At 45.9% G+C, this 21,908-nt stretch overlaps 1 protein-coding gene across 13 annotated transcripts in view; it reads left to right on the top strand.

Annotated features, from left to right (window-relative positions):
• Positions 1 to 21,908, top strand: part of PTK2 (protein tyrosine kinase 2) — a 171,714-nt gene that overhangs the window by 124,417 nt on the left and 25,389 nt on the right. For 7 of the 13 annotated variants that reach the window (XM_073590408.1, XM_073590405.1, XM_073590407.1 and 4 more), the window contains 10 exons: positions 5,838 to 5,855; positions 7,902 to 7,958; positions 10,460 to 10,480; positions 12,444 to 12,541; positions 12,933 to 13,017; positions 13,335 to 13,435; positions 14,570 to 14,685; positions 15,265 to 15,365; positions 16,621 to 16,710; positions 19,196 to 19,400. In XM_073590408.1, the coding sequence (XP_073446509.1) occupies positions 5,838 to 5,855; positions 7,902 to 7,958; positions 10,460 to 10,480; positions 12,444 to 12,541; positions 12,933 to 13,017; positions 13,335 to 13,435; positions 14,570 to 14,685; positions 15,265 to 15,365; positions 16,621 to 16,710; positions 19,196 to 19,400 (892 nt within the window). The remainder of the gene's footprint in view (positions 1 to 5,837; positions 5,856 to 7,901; positions 7,959 to 10,459; positions 10,481 to 12,443; positions 12,542 to 12,932; positions 13,018 to 13,334; positions 13,436 to 14,569; positions 14,686 to 15,264; positions 15,366 to 16,620; positions 16,711 to 19,195; positions 19,401 to 21,908) is intronic. The other 6 variants (XM_073590400.1, XM_073590411.1, XM_073590409.1 and 3 more) reach the window with 3 other exon arrangements.

The raw sequence follows: 21,908 nt of genomic DNA, 5'->3' as shown, positions 1-21,908 counted from the left end.
GGTATTACCTGCTTGTGAAGCTGCAAGTTTATAGCACAGTGGGTATTACCTGCTTGTGAAGCTGCAAGTTTATAGCACAGTGGGTATTACCTGCTTGTGAAGCTGCAAGTTTATAGCACAGTGGGTATTACCTGCTTGTGAAGCTGCAAGTTTATAGCACAGTGGGTATTACCTGCTTGTGGAGCTGCAAGTTTATAGCACAGTGGGTATTACCTGCCTGTGAAGCTGCAAGTTTATAGCTCAGTGGGTATTACCTGCCTGTGGAGCTGCAAGTTTATAACACAGTGGGTATTACCTGCTTGTGAAGCTGCAAGCTTATAGCTCAGTGGGTATTACCTGCCTGTGGAGCTGCAAGTTTATAGCACAGTGGGTATTACCTGCTTGTGAAGCTGCAAGTTTATAGCACAGTGGGTATTACCTGCTTGTGGAGCTGCAAGTTTATAGCACAGTGGGTATTACCTGCTTGTGTAGCTGCAAGTTTATAGCACAGTGGGTATTACCTGCCTGTGGAGCTGCAAGTTTATAGCACAGTGGGTATTACCTGCCTGTGGAGCTGCAAGTTTATAGCACAGTGGGTATTACCTGCCTGTGGAGCTGCAAGTTGGGTATTACCTGCCTGTGGAGCTGCAAGTTTATAGCACAGTGGGTATTACCTGCTTGTGTAGCTACAGGTTGAGTGCACAGTGGGTATTACCTGCCTGTGGAGCTACAGGTTGAGTGTACAGTGGGTATTACCTGCCTGTGGAGCTACAGGTTTGAGTGTACAGTGGGTATTACCTTCCTGTGGAGCTACAGGTTGAGTGCACAGTGGGTATTACCTTCCTGTGGAGCTACAGGTTGAGTGCACAGTGGGTGTTCCCTGTTATTGCAGGGTCATGCTACTTTCAGTTTGTTTGCCGTTTGTAACCTGAGACCAATGAGGGGATGGGAGCTGTATACATAAAATGGTACGGGATTTATTTTATATAATAAGACGTATGCAAATTTCCTTTGGTCATTTGCATACAATGGAGAAAGACAACCCAATCTAAGATGTGAATAGTTCCTTTGTTTTCTCTTGAATTCATCTTTTGGTTGACTTTTCCGTCTGGATCTTGGTGATTTGCCTTTTTTGTTCGCTCTGGATTGTGCTCCTCAGTTTCCGATGTGATCTTTCTTTGTTTATATCTATGAGGATAAACGTAAGTGATCAGAACATGGTCTTCCTGTTGCAATACCGAACATGGCTCTGTTGTATACCGCCCCCTTCTGGTGAAGATTGAACTGTGTGTAGTGGAGATCCATGGCAGTGGATACGGTTATACCTTTCTATTAGATGAGGCTGTATTTTTAAGATTGGGCTTTCTGCATCTTGTGCAATAGTCGCAGTGTGATTGGTGTAGTGGGGGTCCCCGTTTGCTCCCCGCACAGTGTTGTGTGACCGTCTCTCAGTCTATTCTTTGGGTCTGCTCTGCTGACAATACATGAATGGCAAAAGTGACCGCTACGATGCATTCCAAACTCATGAGAACCTCTCCACCCACGGGGGCGTCCATTGTTACCCCCGCTATTCTATTCTAGTCTCAGGAAACTTTGTCACTACGAAACGTTTTCTTTTCTTGTTAATTTATCTACTACTGAAAGCAAAATAGCCTCTGATATCAAGAAAAACAGAACCGAAATAAACAGAGGGACCCATAATGCTGTCATAGTGTGCACAAACTGACACCAAGTAATCCTATTGTGTATTCAAATCCTTTACATTAATTCAGGATTAGGTTCTTGCTGCGGGTTGGACGCTGCGTATATCCGCAGCGTCCAGATGTTACAGCATAGTGGAGAGGATTTTATGAAGTTCCATCTCCAATATGTGTGCAGGGACGTCTTCGCCATCCCTGCGTATACGCACATGCGGCGCATCTTTCTAGACCGCAGTATGTATGTCTATTTATCTTGCGGGAAGCTCCATCTCCGCAAGATAAATATCACTGTTCTATGTATAGGATGCGGTGATTCCGCATGTGTTCAATGAAACCATACGGAATCACCGCGTGTACAAAAGGGGCAGCACTTTAGACGGAGCTGTGTCCAAAGCGCTGCCAATACGCCACATGAAAACATACCCTAATAGTTATATTCTTGTACATGGGCGCAGTATTATAGTAGTTATATTCTTGTACATAGGGGCAGTATTATAGTAGTTATATTCTTGTACATAGGAGCAGTATTATAATAGTTATTTTCTTGTACATAGGAGCAGTATTATAGTAGTTATATTCTTGTATATAGGCGCAGTATTATAGTAGTTATATTCTTGTACATAGGGGGCAGTATTTTAGTAGTTATATTCTTGTACATAGGGGGCAGTATTATAGTAATTATATTCTTGCACATAGGGGGCAGTATTATAGTAGTTATATTCTCGTACATAGGGGCAGTATTATAGTAGTTATATTCTTGTACATAGGGGCAGTATTATAGTAGTTATATTCTTGTACATAGGAGCAGTATTATAGTAGTTATATTCTTGTACATAGGAGCAGTATTATAGTAGTTATATTCTTGTACATAGGGGGCAGTATTATAGTAGTTATATTCTTGTACATAGGGGCAGTATTTTAGTAGTTATATTCTTCTTGTACATAGGGGGCAGTATTATAGTAATTATATTCTTGCACATAGGGGGCAGTATTATAGTAGTTATATTCTTCTTGTACATAGGGGGCAGTATTATAGTAGTTATATTCTTGTACATAGGGGGCAGTATTATATTAGTTATATTCTTGTACATAGGAGCAGTATTATAGTAGTTATATTCTTGTACATAGGGGGCAGTATTATAGTAGTTATATTCTTGTACATAGGGGGCAGTATTATAGTAGTTATATTCTTGTACATAGGAGCAGCATTATAGTAGTTATATTGTTGTACATAGGGGCAGTATTATAGTAGTTATATTGTTGTACATAGGGGCAGTATTATAGTAGTTATATTGTTGTACATAGGGGCAGTATTATAGTAGTTATATTCTTGTACCTAGAATGTCAGTTTTAGTACTTATGGTTAGTCTCCCATTGTCCTTCTGTGGCTTCCTGAGCAGTTACATCTTGCAGATCCGCATGTTTCTTACCAGTTGTGGAACGTTTTTCTCCTAATTCTCTGCACCTCGTCTTTTTCCCTCCGGATTTGACCTGTGCGTCTGTAAAGGTTCCTCGCCCGTTCTCCCCAGAGCTCACAAAGCCAAGTGTTTCCTTCCATTCATCCTCTGTGCTCACGAGTCTCCACGAGATGGTACTTGCACGGCTTCTTCTTGTCCTGTAACTCTGTGATGCTGGTGTCCCACATTACAGCTGCATGTGTGTGATCCGGGGTCTGCGCCCCTGTTATCTGTAAAACTAAACCTGGCCACAGACCCCGGTTAATATTGTGGCCATTAGGTAACAGCTGCAGCCTTTCCCCAATTTAACATGCCCTTTAAAAAGGACCCATCGCCTCTCCAAAAAAAAATTAAGTTTGGGATTTTTTCGTTTTGGAGCTCGTGTTTCTTCTTTAGGAATAGATTGACATCTGGAATAACTGAGCGGAGCTATAATGCAGAAGTAAGATAAGATCATCCAGAACTAATATTTTTTGAGTACTCCTGCTACTAGGGGTCGCTGACTTCTGATCCCTTCCGTTGCAGCTGTTGAAATAAAAGTTCTAATTTTGTGAGCTCCCCCTAGTGGTGAACACCGGCGGTTGTTTTTTTTAAAACTGTATTTATATTTAAATACCGTAATTACGTTTGTTTCCGTTGTTGCGCATAATTTCTAGGGCAAAGTCATTTGGTGGGCTCCCCATGTAGTACCACTGTTTACCTATAGTGATCACTTCCTGCTTCCTCCTCCTGTCCTGCCATGTTTACCCTTCTTATAGGGTTGTCCACCTTTCCACCCCTTTTTTTTGGTAACGTAAATACATGTATTTGGGATTAGAAATGAATTTTGCAGTTGGGTTTCATTATAAATGTTGCATCGTTTGCGTTCTGTAGCCTACGACTGTTGCTGGCAGCAGAATGAGTTAACTGGGAATCTATCAGTGAGCTCATGCTGTTAGCTCTTTTATGTGTTTATTTTTTTTTCATCCTCTCAGCTTATTCATGACCATAAAAAAGCCCCTAAAAGCATGCATTTAAGTAAAGAAAAAGTCCCCAGGAAATATAACCGGTGTCATGTGATGGAATCCTAGGGATTTAGAAGACTCGTAAGGTTCCATTCCTTGCGTCCACTCACATTTCAAAAGTTTCTTGGCGTCTGAAATTAAAAGTGGAAGTTATTTTGTGTACGGCCTGCAGTGTAAAGAACGAATGAGGGTTTCGTTCTTGCTGCCACAGTTACTCCGTCTTATCCTGTAATGGATGGAATAATAATCAAGTGTATGAAGATTGCTGAGACCACAGCAAGAATTCGTATTGATTTTACACAGGACCCTGCACAGAGTGAAAACCTCCATACTTTACACTGCAGCCTGTTCTATGTATCACCCACCTGGGAGATTTACAGTGAAGCTAAGGTTTGTTTTCACATCCTATCGCTGACCACTGCTTGGATATAAAACCAAAGTATTCCTCGCAGACGCGTCATGGTTCTCTAGTCTCAGTTGTCTGTGGCTGCGACCTCTGGCTTTTCTGAGTGTGATTTGTGTGTATATATATGTGTGTGTGTGTATATATGTGTGTGTATATATATATATATATATATATATATATATATCTAGCTGAAGAGCCCGGCGCTGCCCGGGCATAGTAACTAACTGTGGTTAGTTTATAACAAATTATAATTATCCTCCGTCCCATAGTCCCGTGCCCATATACCCATCATACATATCCTCCATCCCATAGGCCCATATACCCATCATACACATCCTCCCATCCTCATCCCATAGTCGAGTGCCCATATACCCATCATACATCCTCCATCCCATAGTCGAGTGCCCATATACCCATCACACATCCTCTATCCCATAGTCCCATGCCCATATACCCATCATACATATTCTCCATCCCATAGTCCCGTGCCCATATACCCGTCATACATATACTCTATCCCATAGTCCACTGCCCATATACCCATCACACATCCTCCATCCCATATACCCATCACACATCCTCCATCCCGTAGTCAACCATAATGACATCATAATGAGCGGCGGGGCTTGCAAACTATGATGACATCAGCGTCGCCATGGTAACCATTATGACATCATAATGAGGGGCGGGGTTTGATACACACACTTTTTCCCCATTATGTAGATAGTGGCGAAATTGTTTGGTCAATTGGAACGCGCGGGGTTAAAATTTCGCCTCGCAACATAGCCTAGGACACTCTCGGGGTCCAGACGTGTGACTGTGCCAAATTTTGTGGCTGTAGCTGCGACGGTGCGGATGCCAATCTCGGACACACACACACACACACACACACACACACACACACACACTTGAGCCTTATATATTAGATATGGTGGGTAATAGTCGGTATATGTTTTTAGCATCTCTGGTGTTTAGAATGAAACATGCTTGCTCCTTCCTATGTGTCAGTCTGCACTGTTCTTTTGACCTTCTGTTTATGAAGCAGGCGGCTCAGGATGAGCAGTACCTTTTATATAGGTGATCATAAATGGGTTCTATTAATCCCAGACTAACAGGTAACAGCCAGTGAGGTGTTGGGTGGCACTGCCCGCTGCATGCTTTTGTGTCTGATGCCACCTGAAAGCTTCATAACAACTTAACAGCAAAGTGTAATTATCATTTCTGTGTACGAGCCTTATTTTTTGTTCACGCTTTTCTCTGCTCTTTTCTTGCATGCGTCCTGGACCCGCAGAGGAGTTTAGTGGGGACGGTAATATCTGCGCTTTCATCATTTCTTCTTCTGTATGTTTTACTAACAATCTGTGTCGGGCTCTAGCAGCCCCCTCTGCCCTCGACGCTGTCTGCTCCCCCCCCGTGCCCTCGACGCTGTCTGCTCCCCCCCTCTGCCCTCGACGCTGTCTGTTCCCCCCCTCTGCCCTCGACGCTGTCTGTTCCCCTCCTGTGCCCTCGACGCTGTCTGTTCCCCTCCTGTGCCCTCGACGCTGTCTGCTCCCCCCCGTGCCCTCGACGCTGTCTGCTCCCCCCCCGTGCCCTCGACGCTGTCTGCTCCCCCCCCGTGCCCTCGACGCTGTCTGCTCCCCCCCCGTGCCCTCGACGCTGTCTGCTCCCCCCCCGTGCCCTCGACGCTGTCTGCTCCCCCCCCGTGCCCTCGACGCTGTCTGCTCCCCCCCCGTGCCCTCGACGCTGTCTGCTCCCCCCCCGTGCCCTCGACGCTGTCTGCTCCCCCCCCGTGCCCTCGACGCTGTCTGCTCCCCCCCCGTGCCCTCGACGCTGTCTGCTCCCCCCCGTGCCCTCGACGCTGTCTGCTCCCCCCCGTGCCCTCGACGCTGTCTGCTCCCCCCCGTGCCCTCGACGCTGTCTGCTCCCCCCCGTGCCCTCGACGCTGTCTGCTCCCCCCCGTGCCCTCGACGCTGTCTGCTCCCCCCCGTGCCCTCGACGCTGTCTGCTCCCCCCCGTGCCCTCGACGCTGTCTGCTCCCCCCCGTGCCCTCGACGCTGTCTGCTCCCCCCCGTGCCCTCGACGCTGTCTGCTCCCCCCCGTGCCCTCGACGCTGTCTGCTCCCCCCCGTGCCCTCGACGCTGTCTGCTCCCCCCCGTGCCCTCGACGCTGTCTGCTCCCCCCCGTGCCCTCGACGCTGTCTGCTCCCCCCCGTGCCCTCGACGCTGTCTGCTCTCCCCCCCCCCCGTGCCCTCGACGCTGTCTGCTCTCCCCCCCCCCCGTGCCCTCGACGCTGTCTGCTCTCCCCCCCCCGTGCCCTCGACGCTGTCTGCTCTCCCCCCCCCGTGCCCTCGACGCTGTCTGCTCTCCCCCCCCGTGCCCTCGACGCTGTCTGCTCTCCCCCCCCCGTGCCCTCGACGCTGTCTGCTCTCCCCCCCGTGCCCTCGACGCTGTCTGCTCTCCCCCCCCCGTGCCCTCGACGCTGTCTGCTCTCCCCCCCCGTGCCCTCGACGCTGTCTGCTCTCCCCCCCCCGTGCCCTCGACGCTGTCTGCTCCCCCCCCGTGCCCTCGACGCTGTCTGCTCCCCCCCCGTGCCCTCGACGCTGTCTGCTCCCCCCCCGTGCCCTCGACGCTGTCTGCTCCCCCCCCCCGTGCCCTCGACGCTGTCTGCTCCCCCCCTCCCCCCCCCGTGCCCTCGACGCTGTCTGCTCCCCCCCCGTGCCCTCGACGCTGCCTGCTCCCCCCCTGACGCTGTCTGCTCCCCCCTGTGCCCTTGGTGCTGGTGGTGAAATGGCGGCAGAAATGCCTCCGAGCTGCAGCCGGGCACGACGTTACGGCCCTGGCCTGATGCAACTTAAGAACTGATATATAATTACATTGGTTTTCTCCTGAATACAGAATAAGACCCTTCCCACATTACCACTCCGACCACAAACCTCATCATCGACGAACAATCACTTAACTTTGCCAATTTTCTATTACTCCACTCACAGCCAAAGCCGTATTTGCAATTTTCCTTGCCGATGCCTGAAAGTTAAACTCGCATTAGCGTCCTGTTTTCAGCTTCCCCGATATCGTACAATGCTCCACTACCTTGCATTGTGGGCGTTGTAACGTCGCCACACTGTGCTGTTTATTTCGAATGCAGATTTGGTTGTGAGTAGAGCATTCTGCATTGCAGAGCTGTGGCAGTCATTGCCGATTAATCAGTACTCATAATTGTGGTGAATTAGATCAGATTTCTGAGATTTATAAGAATCGCCTGTCTCGCTGGTTTTTGGTGTTTGCGGTAATTTTTTTTGGCACTTTTTGGAGCATCTGTTTATAATGTTTTGGTTTTTTTTAAATTTTTTTGCAGAAACCGATGACTATGCAGAGATTATAGATGAAGAGGATACGTACACCATGCCTTCCAGTAAGTGCTCACGTCCAGCCCATGCCGCTCACATGGGGTCTAGGATGAGGGTCTCCAGCCTACATCTCTCCAGCTGTTGTAAGACTTGTCCGAGAATATTGGGAGTTGTGGTTTTGCAATAAATGAAGCGCCTCAGGTTAGAGATCATCGATATAGGATGATTTACTGTGAGTGTTAAAGGGGTCCGTTGACGTCACGTGCAGGCCGGGATGCTTGGAGTGGACGTTTTGGACCAGGTTGGGGATCATTGGTCCAGGTGGTCGACCCAATTTAGTGGTTGTCGCCAATCCACAGGATAATTTGCTAATTGATTGGGGGTGTGGGGGGTCCCACCAATCTGCAAAAATTGTAGTTCTGAGCCCTGCACATCCAGTGAGCAGCGGTGATGCATGTGTGCGGCCATTGCCCTTCCTAACCGGGTTCAACAGGGTGCTTCAGAGCCCCGTCCTCAGGATCAGCGGGGTCCCAGCAATCGGCAAGTTATCAGCAGTGTCAGCAAGCAGAGGTTTTGGTAAAGGGCGAGGAAACGTACCTTCTACAGTGTTGGAGCATTGGAGAGTTTAGGACGGTTTATTTCTTCTGTGTTCATTTTTGTGTTTTATCATACAGTGCCTACAAGTAGTATTCAACCCCCTGCAGATTTAGCAGGTTTACACATTCGGAATTAACTTGGCATTGTGACATTTGGACTGTAGATCAGCCTGGAAGTGTGAAATGCACTGCAGCAAAAAAGAATGTTATTTCTTTGTTTAATTTTTTTTTAAATTGTGAAAAGTTTATTCAGAGGGTCATTTATTATTCAACCCCTCAAACCACCAGAATTCTGTTTGGTTCCCCTAAAGTATTAAGAAGTATTTCAGGCACAAAGAACAATGAGCTTCACATGTTTGGATTAATTATCTCTTTTTCCAGCCTTTTCTGACTATTTAAGACCCTCCCCAAACTTGTGAACAGCACTCATACATGGTCAACATGGGAAAGACAAAGGAGCATTCCAAGGCCATCAGAGACAAGATCGTGGAGGGTCACAAGGCTGGCAAGGGGTACAAAACCCTTTCCAAGGAGTTGGGCCTACCTGTCTCCACTGTTGGGAGCATCATCCGGAAGTGGAAGGCTTATGGAACTACTGTTAGCCTTCCACGGCCTGGACAGCCTTTGAAAGTTTCCTCCCGTGCCGAGGCCAGGCTTGTCCGAAGAGTCAAGGCTAACCCAAGGACAACAAGGAAGGAGCTCCGGGAAGATCTCATGGCAGTGGGGACATTGGTTTCAGTCAATACCATAAGTAACGTACTCCACCGCAATGGTCTCCGTTCCAGACGAGCCCGTAAGGTACCTTTACTTTCAAAGCGTCATGTCAAGGCTCGTCTACAGTTTGCTCATGATCACTTGGAGGACTCTGAGACAGACTGGTTCAAGGTTCTCTGGTCTGATGAGACCAAGATCGAGATCTTTGATGCCAACCACACACGTGATGTTTGGAGACTGGATGGCACTGCATACGACCCCAAGAATACCATCCCTACAGTCAAGCATGGTGGTGGCAGCATCATGCTGTGGGGCTGTTTCTCAGCCAAGGGGCCTGGCCATCTGGTCCGCATCCATGGGAAGATGGATAGCAATGCCTACCTGGAGATTTTGGCCAAGAACCTCCGCTCCTCCATCAAGGATCTTAAGATGGGTCGTCATTTCATCTTCCAACAAGACAACGACCCAAAGCACACAGCCAAGAAAACCAAGGCCTGGTTCAAGAGGCAAAAAATCAAGGTGTTGGAGTGGCCTAGTCAGTCTCCTGACCTTAACCCAATTGAAAACTTGTGGAAGGAGCTCAAGATTAAAGTCCACATGAGACACCCAAAGAACCTAGATAACTTGGAGAAGATCTGCATGGAGGAGTGGGCCAAGATAACTCCAGAGACCTGTGCCGGCCTGATCAGGTCTTATAAAAGACGATTATTAGCTGTAATTGCAAACAAGGGTTATTCCACAAAATATTAAACCTAGGGGTTGAATAATAATTGACCCACACTTTTATGTTTAAAATTTATTAAAATTTAACTGAGCAACATAACTTTTTGGTTTGTAAGATTTATGCATCTGTTAATAAATCCTGCTCTTGTGTGAAGTTTGAAGGCTCTAACTTATTTGCATCTTATCAAACCTGCTAAATCTGCAGGGGGTTGAATACTACTTGTAGGCACTGTATGTCCTCTAATCACATCCAGAGCTGCGTTCACATTTCTGTAGAGCACGAGCAAAGCTTCGCTTTCAAATGGACAGCCTAAAAGCCTAGATTGGTGCAACCAATGAACTGCATATTGGAGAGCCGAAGTGGTCAGAATTGTGATTCCAGCTCTGGATATGACTAGAGTAGAAGACATCCTTCATGCATAACTTGACATATTACCCCATCACTGTTGCTCCTGATTTATTTTTCATGTCTTGTATACTGTTCGCCGTGTTAAGGTAGATTGTTTTCTGTTCCCTCTCTAAATGCCGTTCAGAAAGCTATGGATTAGATGAAGGTAACAGCTCTGGGTGTGACTTGTGTGTGCTTTGAGGTCTGAATAGATGTGTAGTACTTTGTTTAAAAAAAAATGTATAAAATATATATATATATATATATATATATATATCACATTTTTCTCTGACACACCCCAATATAGACTTAAAATGCGTAATGCCTGCAGCCAGCACTAGAGGGAGCTCACTACACACTTTATATGTGATTGTATGCATTAAGCTCCCCCTAGTGGTGGCTGCCAGCATCAAACTTTAATCCATATCCATTCTTCATACAGTAGAGCGTACGTCGGGTGTGGGTGTATGGAGCCGGCTCCGGATGTAGCAGATACCAGTTGTATTATAGAGGTGACCTATGCCTGTAGCTGCAGCGAGCTTTGCTCAGATTGCTGCTGTTCATCCATTTAGTCATTCAGATAGCTTGGCTGCTGCATCGTGACCCACCTCCCCTGTCATGATCCCAGGGTGCTGATGGGATGCCAACAGACAGCCCTGTCACTGGCAATGAAGCCCACTGGGTGGACATAGGGACTAACTATAATAAGGGAATGTGGAAAAACATTTAAGTTATAAATAAAAAAAAAATAAAATCCAGACTATAAAATTATTAATCGCATACAGTAAAGGATTCCTTCGGTGATTCCGAAACGCGTAAGACAGTTTTTTGGTCTTTTTTGCGCTCACTAGCCAGTCACGTGGTGCTCCGCGTGACCGTGACGTCACGCAAGGTCCTGCACGTTTTGCTACCTTGCCGGCTTTTGAATTCTATTCGCGCGGTTATACTCGCTGGGTGTCGGCGGCGGTCACGCGATTAGAAGGACGCTTGCTACCGGCCGGAGCAGCGTCCAATACCTGCATTCTCCAACTGAGCTTTAACGTTCTAAAGCCTACCACCGTCAGTATCACTACTGCTTGCAGCGTCACCTCTGCATCGGGACCCTGCTTGAGGAAGGAGTCTTCTATTAGTTCCTAATTCATCCGAACGAAGGTATCGTTATATACATTTTGTGAACCAGTTCCACTGTGGACATTTCTTTGCAACGTATGAACGGTATTACCCCTGGTGTGAGAAGGGGAGAAGTGTCTTGTATGTGTCTATACACTGTGTGAGTTTATACACTGTTTGTTCAGTATTTATCCTGCTAGCGCAAATTACCTATTTTTATTAATTGACTTTTACTGTTGGACAAATTGGGTGGTTGTTGTCTATATTTGCAGCTGCAGGCCTTATCACGTAGGAACCAGCGCCTTTGTGCATATGTTTTTATATTATTATTATTATTATTATTATTATTATTATTATTATTATTATTATTATTATTGAAAAAAAACAACAGTACGCGTTTGATGTTGGAGTTATCGTACTGATCTGGAGAATCATGTTACCGGGTCATTTTCATCGCATAACGTAAGCACAGGACTCCCACCTTCACCCCCCACTTAAAGAAAAAGTTGGAGTTTCTTTTCCCCCCCCATTTTTCAATGCATTATTTGATAATGCGAATATTGTCCCTTTCAAAAGAACAACTCATCCTGCGAAAAACAAGCCCTCATACTATGCCGATGTCTGCTGTAAAAAAAAAAAAAAGATAACGGAAAAAGTTATGGCTTTTGAAAGAAGGGAAGGAAGAAGGCGCAATAAGACAAAAATTGGCCTTGTGGTGCAGGGGGTGAAACTGGCGCATGCTGGTTGGAGAGCGTGGTCTCATGATCAGTGCGGTGAATGCTTCGGGTTCATTGTTACCGATCCTCTCATCATCAGACTCCATGTCAGCCATGAATATTTCCATTCACTGACAGCTGGCAGAGATACTGGGAACAGTGAGGAATCAATGTGGGAAGTTTCAGAACTGTATGACCCATTAAAGCGGCGTCTGTAGTTCCCGATGCGTCCTTGGCATGTGTGCTGTGTACTGATAACGGGCGGTGTATCACCTCTGCTATAACTTATCTGTCTCTTACCAGCGGGCGACTACGAGATCCAGAGGGACCGGATTGAGCTGGGTCGATGTATAGGGGAAGGACAGTTTGGAGATGTGCACCAGGGGGTCTACATGAGCCCGGTAAGTGGATGATGGGCTTGTAGCACTTGTTCTGTGACGTGAGCGCAGCTCCTGCAGTCTGAATTCTGCTACATGACCAGTCACCTCCTCTGTAGGTTTAGGAAATGCAGATTTGTTTTTTTTTCTGTATTTGCTTTGTTCCATTAATACTGGAGTAATTTAAAAACATAAGACCCTGTTACTTTTCACAGCTGAGGGTTTGGTACAGATGTGATCAATGCAGAAATTTCTCGATTTCTCTGATTGCTTGTTTGGCAGAATGTGTTTTTTTTTGTTTTGTTTTTTTTTTTTTTTAAATGATTCAATTTTCATATTCTATTTATATAAAAATATATTTTAAGAATCCTCCGGACGTCACATCCTGCTGAGAAATCTGTTTTACCTCCCCCAGGAGAATCCGGCCATGGCGGTCGCAATCAAAACGTGTAAGAACTGCACATCGGACAGTGTGAGGGAGAAGTTCTTACAAGAGGCCTGTAAGTTTGGGGTTTTGTGCAAGGGTTTTATTTTTTAAGCTGATAACAAGGAACAATTGCTTGTATCCATCTGCTCCATATTCAGTATTTCCCCAGCTGACAATAATAGCTGGGTTATCAGACCTCTGCATTTCTGGCTCTCTGTTCCCCTCCTCTTTATGCCGTTCACCGTCCGTGCTTTGTGCATCCAGCAATGATTCTCGTTATTCTCCGCACCTCGCTGACTCGTTGTTACTATTCCATTACCTGTAAGTTACGATTCCCAGCAGTTATAGGTTTTATATCCGTTAATTGATCGGCGTCTTCTCTTCCTGCAGTAACGATGCGCCAGTTCGATCATCCGCATATTGTGAAATTAATTGGAGTCATCACGGAGAACCCGGTCTGGATAATCATGGAGCTGTGCACCCTGGGGGAGGTAAGCGAGCACGGGCTCATCACAGGCGCTACAGTCACCGCGCAGGAACGTGGGTTTATAGATATCCGAAGAATTGCTTTTTGTGCTGTATCCCATTGTAGTTTTTGTATAAAACCCAATTCCCAAATTCACAACCGTTATGGTCCCACAGTACCTGAAAAGCTCACTATAAATGGAAAACCACATAACACTATAAAACCTGTAGGGATCCTGAACTATGTCCTGTATTATACTCCAGAGCTGCACTCACTATTCTGCTGGTGCAGTCACTATGTACATACATTACATTACTGATCCTGAGTTACATCCTGTATTATACCCCAGAGCTGCACTCACTATTCTCCTGGTGCAGTCACTGTGTACATACATTACTGATCCTGAGTTACCTCCTGTATTATATCCCAGAGCTGCACTCACTATTCTCCTGGCGCAGTCACTGTGTACGTACATTACTGATCCTGAGTTACATCCTGTATTATACTCCAGAGCTGCACTCACTATTCTGCTGGTGCAGTCACTGTTTACATACATTACATTACTGATCCTGAGTTACATCCTGTATTATACCCCAGAGCTGCACTCACTATTCTGCTGGTGCAGTCATTGTGTACATACATTACATTACTGATCCTGAGTTACATCCTGTATTATACTCCAGAGCTGCACTCACTATTCTGCTGGTGCAGTCACTGTGTACATACATTACATTACTGATCCTGAGTTACATCCTGTATTATCCTCCAGAGCTGCACTCACTATTCTGCTGGTGCAGACACTGAAGGGGGTAAGGCATCACTTACAGAGCACTTGCTTTTTGTTAATATGTAGTCATGAGTGAATATACTCTTTGCTCGGGTGATCTGAGTATTTTGGCGTGCTCGGAGATTGTTTGTTGTCTCATCTGCTTGATTTGTCACTTGTAGACAGGCTGAATACATGTGGAGATTCCCTAACAAGCAGGCATTCCTCACATGTATTCAGCCTGTCCAGCAGCCATAATTCATGCAGCCGAGGTGACGAAAACTAAATCTCCGAGCACGCCAAAATACTCGGGAGACCACCCGAGCTGAGAGTATACTCGCTCATCACTATTAATGTTCCTTATTATATTTTTCCCTTTTTCTCCCTCCTCAGCTGCGATCGTTCTTACAAGTCCGAAAATACAACCTGGATCTGGCGTCGCTCATCCTTTACGCCTACCAGCTCAGCACCGCACTGGCCTATCTGGAGAGCAAGCGCTTTGTACATAGGTGAGTGGCGTCCTCCAGGCATACTCAGTGGTGTCTGCAACAACCACAGGCCAATACTGACCCCTGCTGGTCACTGTGTTTTGTGTTTGTTTGTTTGTTTTTTTTTTGTTGTTTTACTACGATACAATTTTTTTATTTGGAGGTTTTATTGGAAGAGTCATAATGTGGTGATACCGGTTATATATAGGGTTTTAGAATGTTTTTTGTTTTGTGTTTTACCATTTTAAACAATGGTCAGGTCGGTGTTATCCCTCATCCCAGGTGGTTAGCTCTCAGTACACTGACATGTGAATAGTCACCAGTCTTCTGACGCTCCTTTACCCAACCTTCCTCCGTCTGACCTGTTTACTGGCCTCCAGCGGTGGCCTGGTGGTCCTTATGTGACTTCTGCAGTGGTCACTTATGCTGTCCGGTCATGGCTGGGAGCACGTGGCCATTCTCCACAGCAGTGAATGGAACTGCAGGGTGCACCACATTGCTGTTTGACCCTCTGTATATTGGCGCCTGCTGTATACGGCTTACACCCGTTCTGTATACGGCTCTTGATGTGTATATTAACGCCGCATCATTATTTATCAGGGACATCGCAGCGAGGAACGTTTTGGTCTCGTCTTCCGACTGTGTCAAGTTAGGAGACTTTGGTCTCTCACGATATATGGAGGACAGTACGTACTACAAAGGTAAGGAGTGTGGAGGAACCCCGCCATTAAGAAGGTCGGCAGCTTACCAATAGGAAGGTCTGCGGCTTACCAATAGGAAGGTCTGCGGCTTACCAATAGGAAGGTCTGCGGCTTACCAATAGGAAGGTGTGCGGCTTACCAATAGGAAGGTCTGCGGCTTACCAATAGGAAGGTCTGCGGCTTACCAATAAGAAGGTGTGCGGCTTATCAATAGGAAGGTGTGCGGCTTACCAATAGGAAGGTGTGCGGCTTACCAATAGGAAGGTGTGCGGCTTACCAATAGGAAGGTGTGCGGCTTACCAATAGGAAGGTCTGCGGCTTACCAATAGGAAGGTGTGCGGCTTACCAATAGGAAGGTCTGCGGCTTACCAATAGGAAGGTCTGCGGCTTACCAATAAGAAGGTGTGCGGCTTATCAATAGGAAGGTGTGCGGCTTACCAATAAGAAGGTGTGCGGCTTATCAATAGGAAGGTGTGCGGCTTACCAATAGGAAGGTGTGCGGCTTACCAATAGGAAGGTGTGCGGCTTACCAATAGGAAGGTGTGCGGCTTACCAATAGGAAGGTGTGCGGCTTACCAATAGGAAGGTGTGCGGCTTACCAATAGGAAGGTGTGCGGCTTACCAATAGGAAGGTCTGCGGCTTACCAATAGGAAGGTGTGCGGCTTACCAATAGGAAGGTGTGCGGCTTACCAATAGGAAGGTGTGCGGCTTACCGATGGGAAGGTGTGCGGCTTACCAATAAGCTTTGGTTTCATTTCTTCGCCGTCTGTAAAATCTCTGCTTGCTGTCAGTAAATTGGAACAGACTCTGAAAACCTTTAGAAAGCTGCCGAGAGCCCCAATACAGTGCATGATTTGCTTCCCTGGCAGGGGCAATGTTTCTGGGCACCGTCAACAAGCGGAGATAGTGAAAATATGGAGGAAATGTGAAGTATATTGGACAGATGATTAGCCTTTATGATCTGTTACATTTTCACCGTCCGTGTACTGACGGCGGCTCCCCTGGCCTGAACTCAGCAGCCTCATCTATAACTATATACTCACACCTATACCTATATTTTGAGTTCAGATCAGGGGAGCTGTGATTTGTCTGGGCATTGCGGTCCGTATACGCCCTGTGAAATGCACCAAGGTTATGTAGCGGTGTGGGTTTTGCTTTGTGTGTACTTTTTTATCCAGTTTCTTTCTTTTGTTGTTCTTTTTTTTTTCCACAATTGCAAAACTAACAGCTAATTTTCTTTTCTATGTTCTTCAGCTTCCAAAGGTAAACTGCCCATCAAATGGATGGCTCCAGAGTCTATTAACTTCCGGCGATTTACCTCTGCCAGTGACGTGTGGATGTTCGGTGAGCGGAGATATTTTTTTTCCAGGGGGAAAGTCCAGTGTCCTCAAGGCACAAAATGGAAAAATAAATAATATTAATGTATATATTATTCTGTGCGTGAAATATATGTGTGTGTGTGTATATATATATATATATATATATATATATATATATATATATATATATACACACTCACTGGCCACTTTATTAGGTACACCTGTCCAACTGTGTGTTAAGACTTAATTTCTAATCAGCCAATCACATGGCGGCAACTCAGTGCATTTAGGCATGTAGACATGGTCAAGACAATCTCCTGCAGTTCAAACCGAGCATCAGTATGGGGAAGAAAGGTGATTTGAGTGCCTTTGAACGTGGCATGATTGTTGGTGCCAGAAGGGCTGGTCTGAGAATTTCAGAAACTGCTGATCTACTGGGATTTTCACGCACAACCATCTCTAGGGTTTACAGAGAATGGTCCGAAAAAGAAAAAAAATCCAGTGAGCGGCAGTTCTGTGGCCGGAAATGCCATGTTGATGCCAGAGGTCAGAGGAGAATGGGCAGACTGGTTCGAGCTGATAGAAAGGCAACAGTGACTCAAATTGCCACCCGTTACAACCAAGGTAGGCAGAAGAGCATCTCTGAACGCACAGTGCGTCGAACTTTGAGGCAGATGGGCTACAGCAGCAGAAGACCACAATGGGTACCACTCCTCTCAGCTAAGAACAGGAAACTGAGGCTAAAATTTGCACAAGCTCATCGAAATTGGACAGTAGAAGATTGGAAAAACGTTGCCTGGTCTGATGAGTCTCGATTTCTGCTGCGACATTCGGATGGTAGGGTCAGAATTTGGCGTAAACAACATGAAAGCATGGATCCCTCCTGCCTTGTATCAACGGTTCAGGCTGGTGGTGGTGGTGTCATGGTGTGGGGAATTTTTTCTGGGCACTCTTTGGGCCCCTTGGTACCAATTGAGCATCGTTGCAACGCCACAGCCTACCTGAGTATTGTTGCTGACCATGTCCATCCCTTTATGACCACAATGTACCCAACATCTGATGGCTACTTTCAGCAGGATAATGCGCCATGTCATAAAGCTCGAATCATCTCAGATTGGTTTCTTGAACATGACAATGAGTTTACTGTACTCAAATGGCCTCCTCAGTCGCCAGATCTCAATCCAATAGAGCATCTTTGGGATGTGGTGGAACGGGAGATTCGCATCAGGGATGTGCAGCCGACAAATCTGCGTCAACTGTGTGATGCCATCATGTCAATATGGTCCAAAATCTCTGAGGAATGCTTCCAGCACCTTGTTGAATCTCTGCCACGAAGAATTGAGGCAGTTCTGAAGGCAAAAGGGGGTCCAACCCCTTACTAGCATGGTGTACCTAATAAAGTGGCCAGTGAGTGTATGTATGTGTATGTATATATATATATATATATATATATATATATATATATATATATATATATATATATATAATATTAGTGTGTGTGTGTGTGTATATATATATAAAGTCACACACACATAATATGAAATATTCCGTGCAGCTGCATGAGGCCTGGGGGATTCTGTGGCTTTTTAGCTCACTCCATTTGTTGTTTTGAGGTTTTGTATTTGTGACCTTCGCTCTTTGGTATCACCAGAATCGCACCGACCCGCAGTACTAATTTATAAGGTTTTTTTTATTTTTTTTTAATTATTTTTTATTACTAAATAAGTAACAGATTGTCTGCATATTCTGAGATCTATTTCTTTTTTTTTTTTCTTATTACTTACTACTTTTTAATATTTTTTTTATGTGCCACTATCTTCGAGAGATTTGGCCTTTTATGCGTCAGTCTTTATGATGGGCGTGCAGGAATCGGACGAATGTATTAAGAGGCGCATGACACCATGAATTCGGCGCACCGTATCACTGGCGCGCGACTCTCCGGTTATGTCACTCATTTAGAGGACAGGAGTAATGTGTCTGGTGTAACGCCGACACTACTGATGAATTTGGCAGGCGGTTGTGATCACGTCCTGTCCTGCCCCAGCTCCGTTTCCCGAAAATGTTACGCAGCTGAGGCTTAGTTACAATTGTATCTGTGAGGATAGTATTTTTTTTTTGTCTTTAATTTTTTATGACTGTCCCAAGTAAAGTTAAAAAAAAAAAAAAAAATTCAGGACCTGTTTCAGTGGCCACGTCTGTTGTGTGTGCCCCCTTCCCCCCCATCCTCCGGCTCCTTCTACGATTAGCAGCCGCAGAGTCTTGCGGGAGTCACACGATGACGATGTCCCATCCGGCCTATTAATCCGGAGAGGCATTGGGGATGCTGCAGGTAGGAGATAGGAGAAGGTTCGCAGGGCTCAGACATGGCCACTGGACCAGGATCCTACCAATGCTTTAGCTCAGAAAATCCAGAATATCTGGTTATCCGGCACCTGTCCTATCCCATTTTTATGCCGGATGGATGGAATTTTCTGTGGATGATGAGGATGGTGAATTTTTCTCCCCCACAGGTGTGTGTATGTGGGAAATCTTAATGTATGGGGTGAAGCCTTTCCAAGGGGTGAAGAATAATGATGTGATCGGCCGGATAGAGAACGGCGAGCGCCTGCCCATGCCGCCTAATTGCCCCCCGACACTCTATAGCCTTATGACAAAGTGCTGGGCGTACGACCCCAGCCGGAGGCCGCGGTTTACAGAGCTCAAAGCACAACTAAGGTAAGAGACCACCCTGTGGGGGTAACGACCCACCGTCATCAATAGAACAAAGGTGAGCCATGCCGTTGGCATTAGGACCACCACATACCTGCCATGGAGGGTGCACAGGAAGTGGGTGATACCTGACGATCATGGGGTCGTGACGCCAGCAGCACCACTCGCCACTGATGCGCGAGAGCATGGAGACTTATAACCCCTTTATATTTGGATTTTATGGGGGGGCCAAAAAGTGATTTTTTTTTATTTTTTTTTCTTCTTCACCTTTTAGCAAATTTATATTTATTGGACAATAGCAATTGGTCCTCCGACTTTCTAATAGTCGTCCTGCTTTTGGTTTTGTACCGTTTTGAATATCTCTGCTAGTTGTCCGTGAATGTGGACATTTTTCGGAGCCCAAAACCTTCCCAGACCTCATTCATCACTTTTAGTATTTCATCCTATCGAGACGCTGTGGCCCCAGCCCTCATCTGTTTCTATTCACTGACAATAAAAGGGGAGCCACGAGTATAATGAGAATTTGAAGCATCGGGCATCTTTGTAGAACGTTTTTCTGACTTTTCATTACCCAGAGATGGAACCTTTATTAGTGGTGTTTGGCGCTGCCCATGGTGCCGTCTGAGCCCCCCCCCCCCCCCCCCCGGCACATAGCCGGCTATAGTCATTTATAGATATTCGCATTCTCCCTGTAGACTCGACGTCTAAACACTACGTCCGGCCGCCACAATGGGGAGATTTACACACCAGTTTCACGTTTTTCATCCCCTATTGGCGCTGAATTAAATATTCACGAAAAGAAAAGGAGCGAGCGCTGCACTACTGAAATGGTGCAAGAGACCCCAAATATGACCCCACGCCACATATATGCAACCCTAACTTTTTTTTTTTTTGTCAACATAGCTGTACAAGAGTTTTTGTTTTCTAGCTACTCTTTAATTATATAATATACTGAAAATTGGGGGGGAAAAATTCCAATTGCGAAAAAACAAGATTGACATTTAAATTTATTGTGGTGCATGTTTTGTCGCTATAGACTGAGACCCGTAACTTGTTTTTTGGGGACGCTGACCTATCTATTTCATTGATACCATTTTGGAGTACATACCATATTTGTTTTTTACTATTTTTAATGCATTTTTGGGCGAGATGTAGCGGCTGTAAAACTTCAGTTCGGGCCTATTGATTTTTTTTTTTTTGTACTTCACCGCATTTACTATACTGGTTAAATAATGTCATATTTTGATTGTGCTTCTGCAGACGGGATGTTGCCCCCAATATGGTTTGGGTTGGCTATTTTTTTGTTTTACTAAAATTCATTTGATTGAGATTTTACTTTCTGGTTCAAAACTTTTTTTTTTTTTTTTTTTTTTTTTTTTAACATTTTATTTTTCAGTCCCCCGACTTCCGATTGATTACTTGCTCTACATGCTATTATACCCCAGTATTGCAGTGTATAGGGAGAATGATGGTCTCCTGTGAAGCTTGTCCTGTGGCTGGGGCTCACAGGAACACAATATGGCTACGACAGGGACTTTCATCAGACCCCCGGCTGCCATTGACAGCTACAATCATGTCGCTCAGGGCTGATGCACACCATAACGGATGACTGGGGCAAAATTAAATGGCGCCATCATTAATTGACAGCATCATTTAAGTGGTTAAACAGCAGCGATCAGTGCTAGCTCTGATTGCGGCTGTTAGTGGCAGGTGCTGGCTGTGTAATACTGCTGCCACCTACACTGTAGTACGTCTTGTAGTGGGAAAGCTTTATAGGTTAATGTCCCATCGTGTGTGTTTTATACAGGGGGACCTCCCAGCACCACCAGACCCCAAGTATATAGCATGCACATGCTACATTGGGGGTCACATTTAATAATTCCAGGGCGTCTCGTGAGACCCGTAACACGTGACTGCGGCATCTTCGCTTGCTGTTTTTCTGGGATCATCGAGCGTCCTGTGCTCTCCTCGTCCTTCCATGAATGAGGCCTCTTGTATGATATCGACAGGACTCCTCCTCCTGAAGATCCACTTGTTCTGTTTACCGCTAATTATCGCCCTCAGCGGAGGTCACGGATATACACTTGGGAGACGCTCCGTCCACCACTCAAATTTCATAGGAAGCGGCTGAGATTGTGTTTATAGTTACGTGCTCCATACAGGGCTGCGGCGTCTCCCACGTCCTCCCTTCAGTCATTAACTGGTCATTTTTGGGAGTTCTAGAGTGGGCAGTGGTTTCATTATTGAGGGGGGGAGCCTGGTACCTTACAATATGTTTTTGTCCCTCGGTCTTGTTTTTTATGTCTGCTTTCTAGCTCTGCCCCTTCAGTTCACAGCTCTGAGCAGTGACTCCAGCTCTGTTACACTGTCTGTTGGAGTCTGCTGTGGTCTGAAATCCTCCTCCTGTCTCGTCAGAGGATAGCGGTGTTGTCCTATGCTCTCTTCTGTATGTACACAGCTATGACTCTAGTTCAGCTCCATTGTCCATTATAGCCTAAAGTAGTTTAAAATCTG

Source organism: Dendrobates tinctorius, unplaced genomic scaffold, assembly GCF_039654945.1.
Source record: "Dendrobates tinctorius isolate UK_male_01 unplaced genomic scaffold, ASM3965494v1 ptg000116l, whole genome shotgun sequence".
NCBI classification, from domain to species: domain Eukaryota; kingdom Metazoa; phylum Chordata; class Amphibia; order Anura; family Dendrobatidae; genus Dendrobates; species Dendrobates tinctorius.
This window is presented reverse-complemented; position numbering and strand designations above follow the sequence as displayed.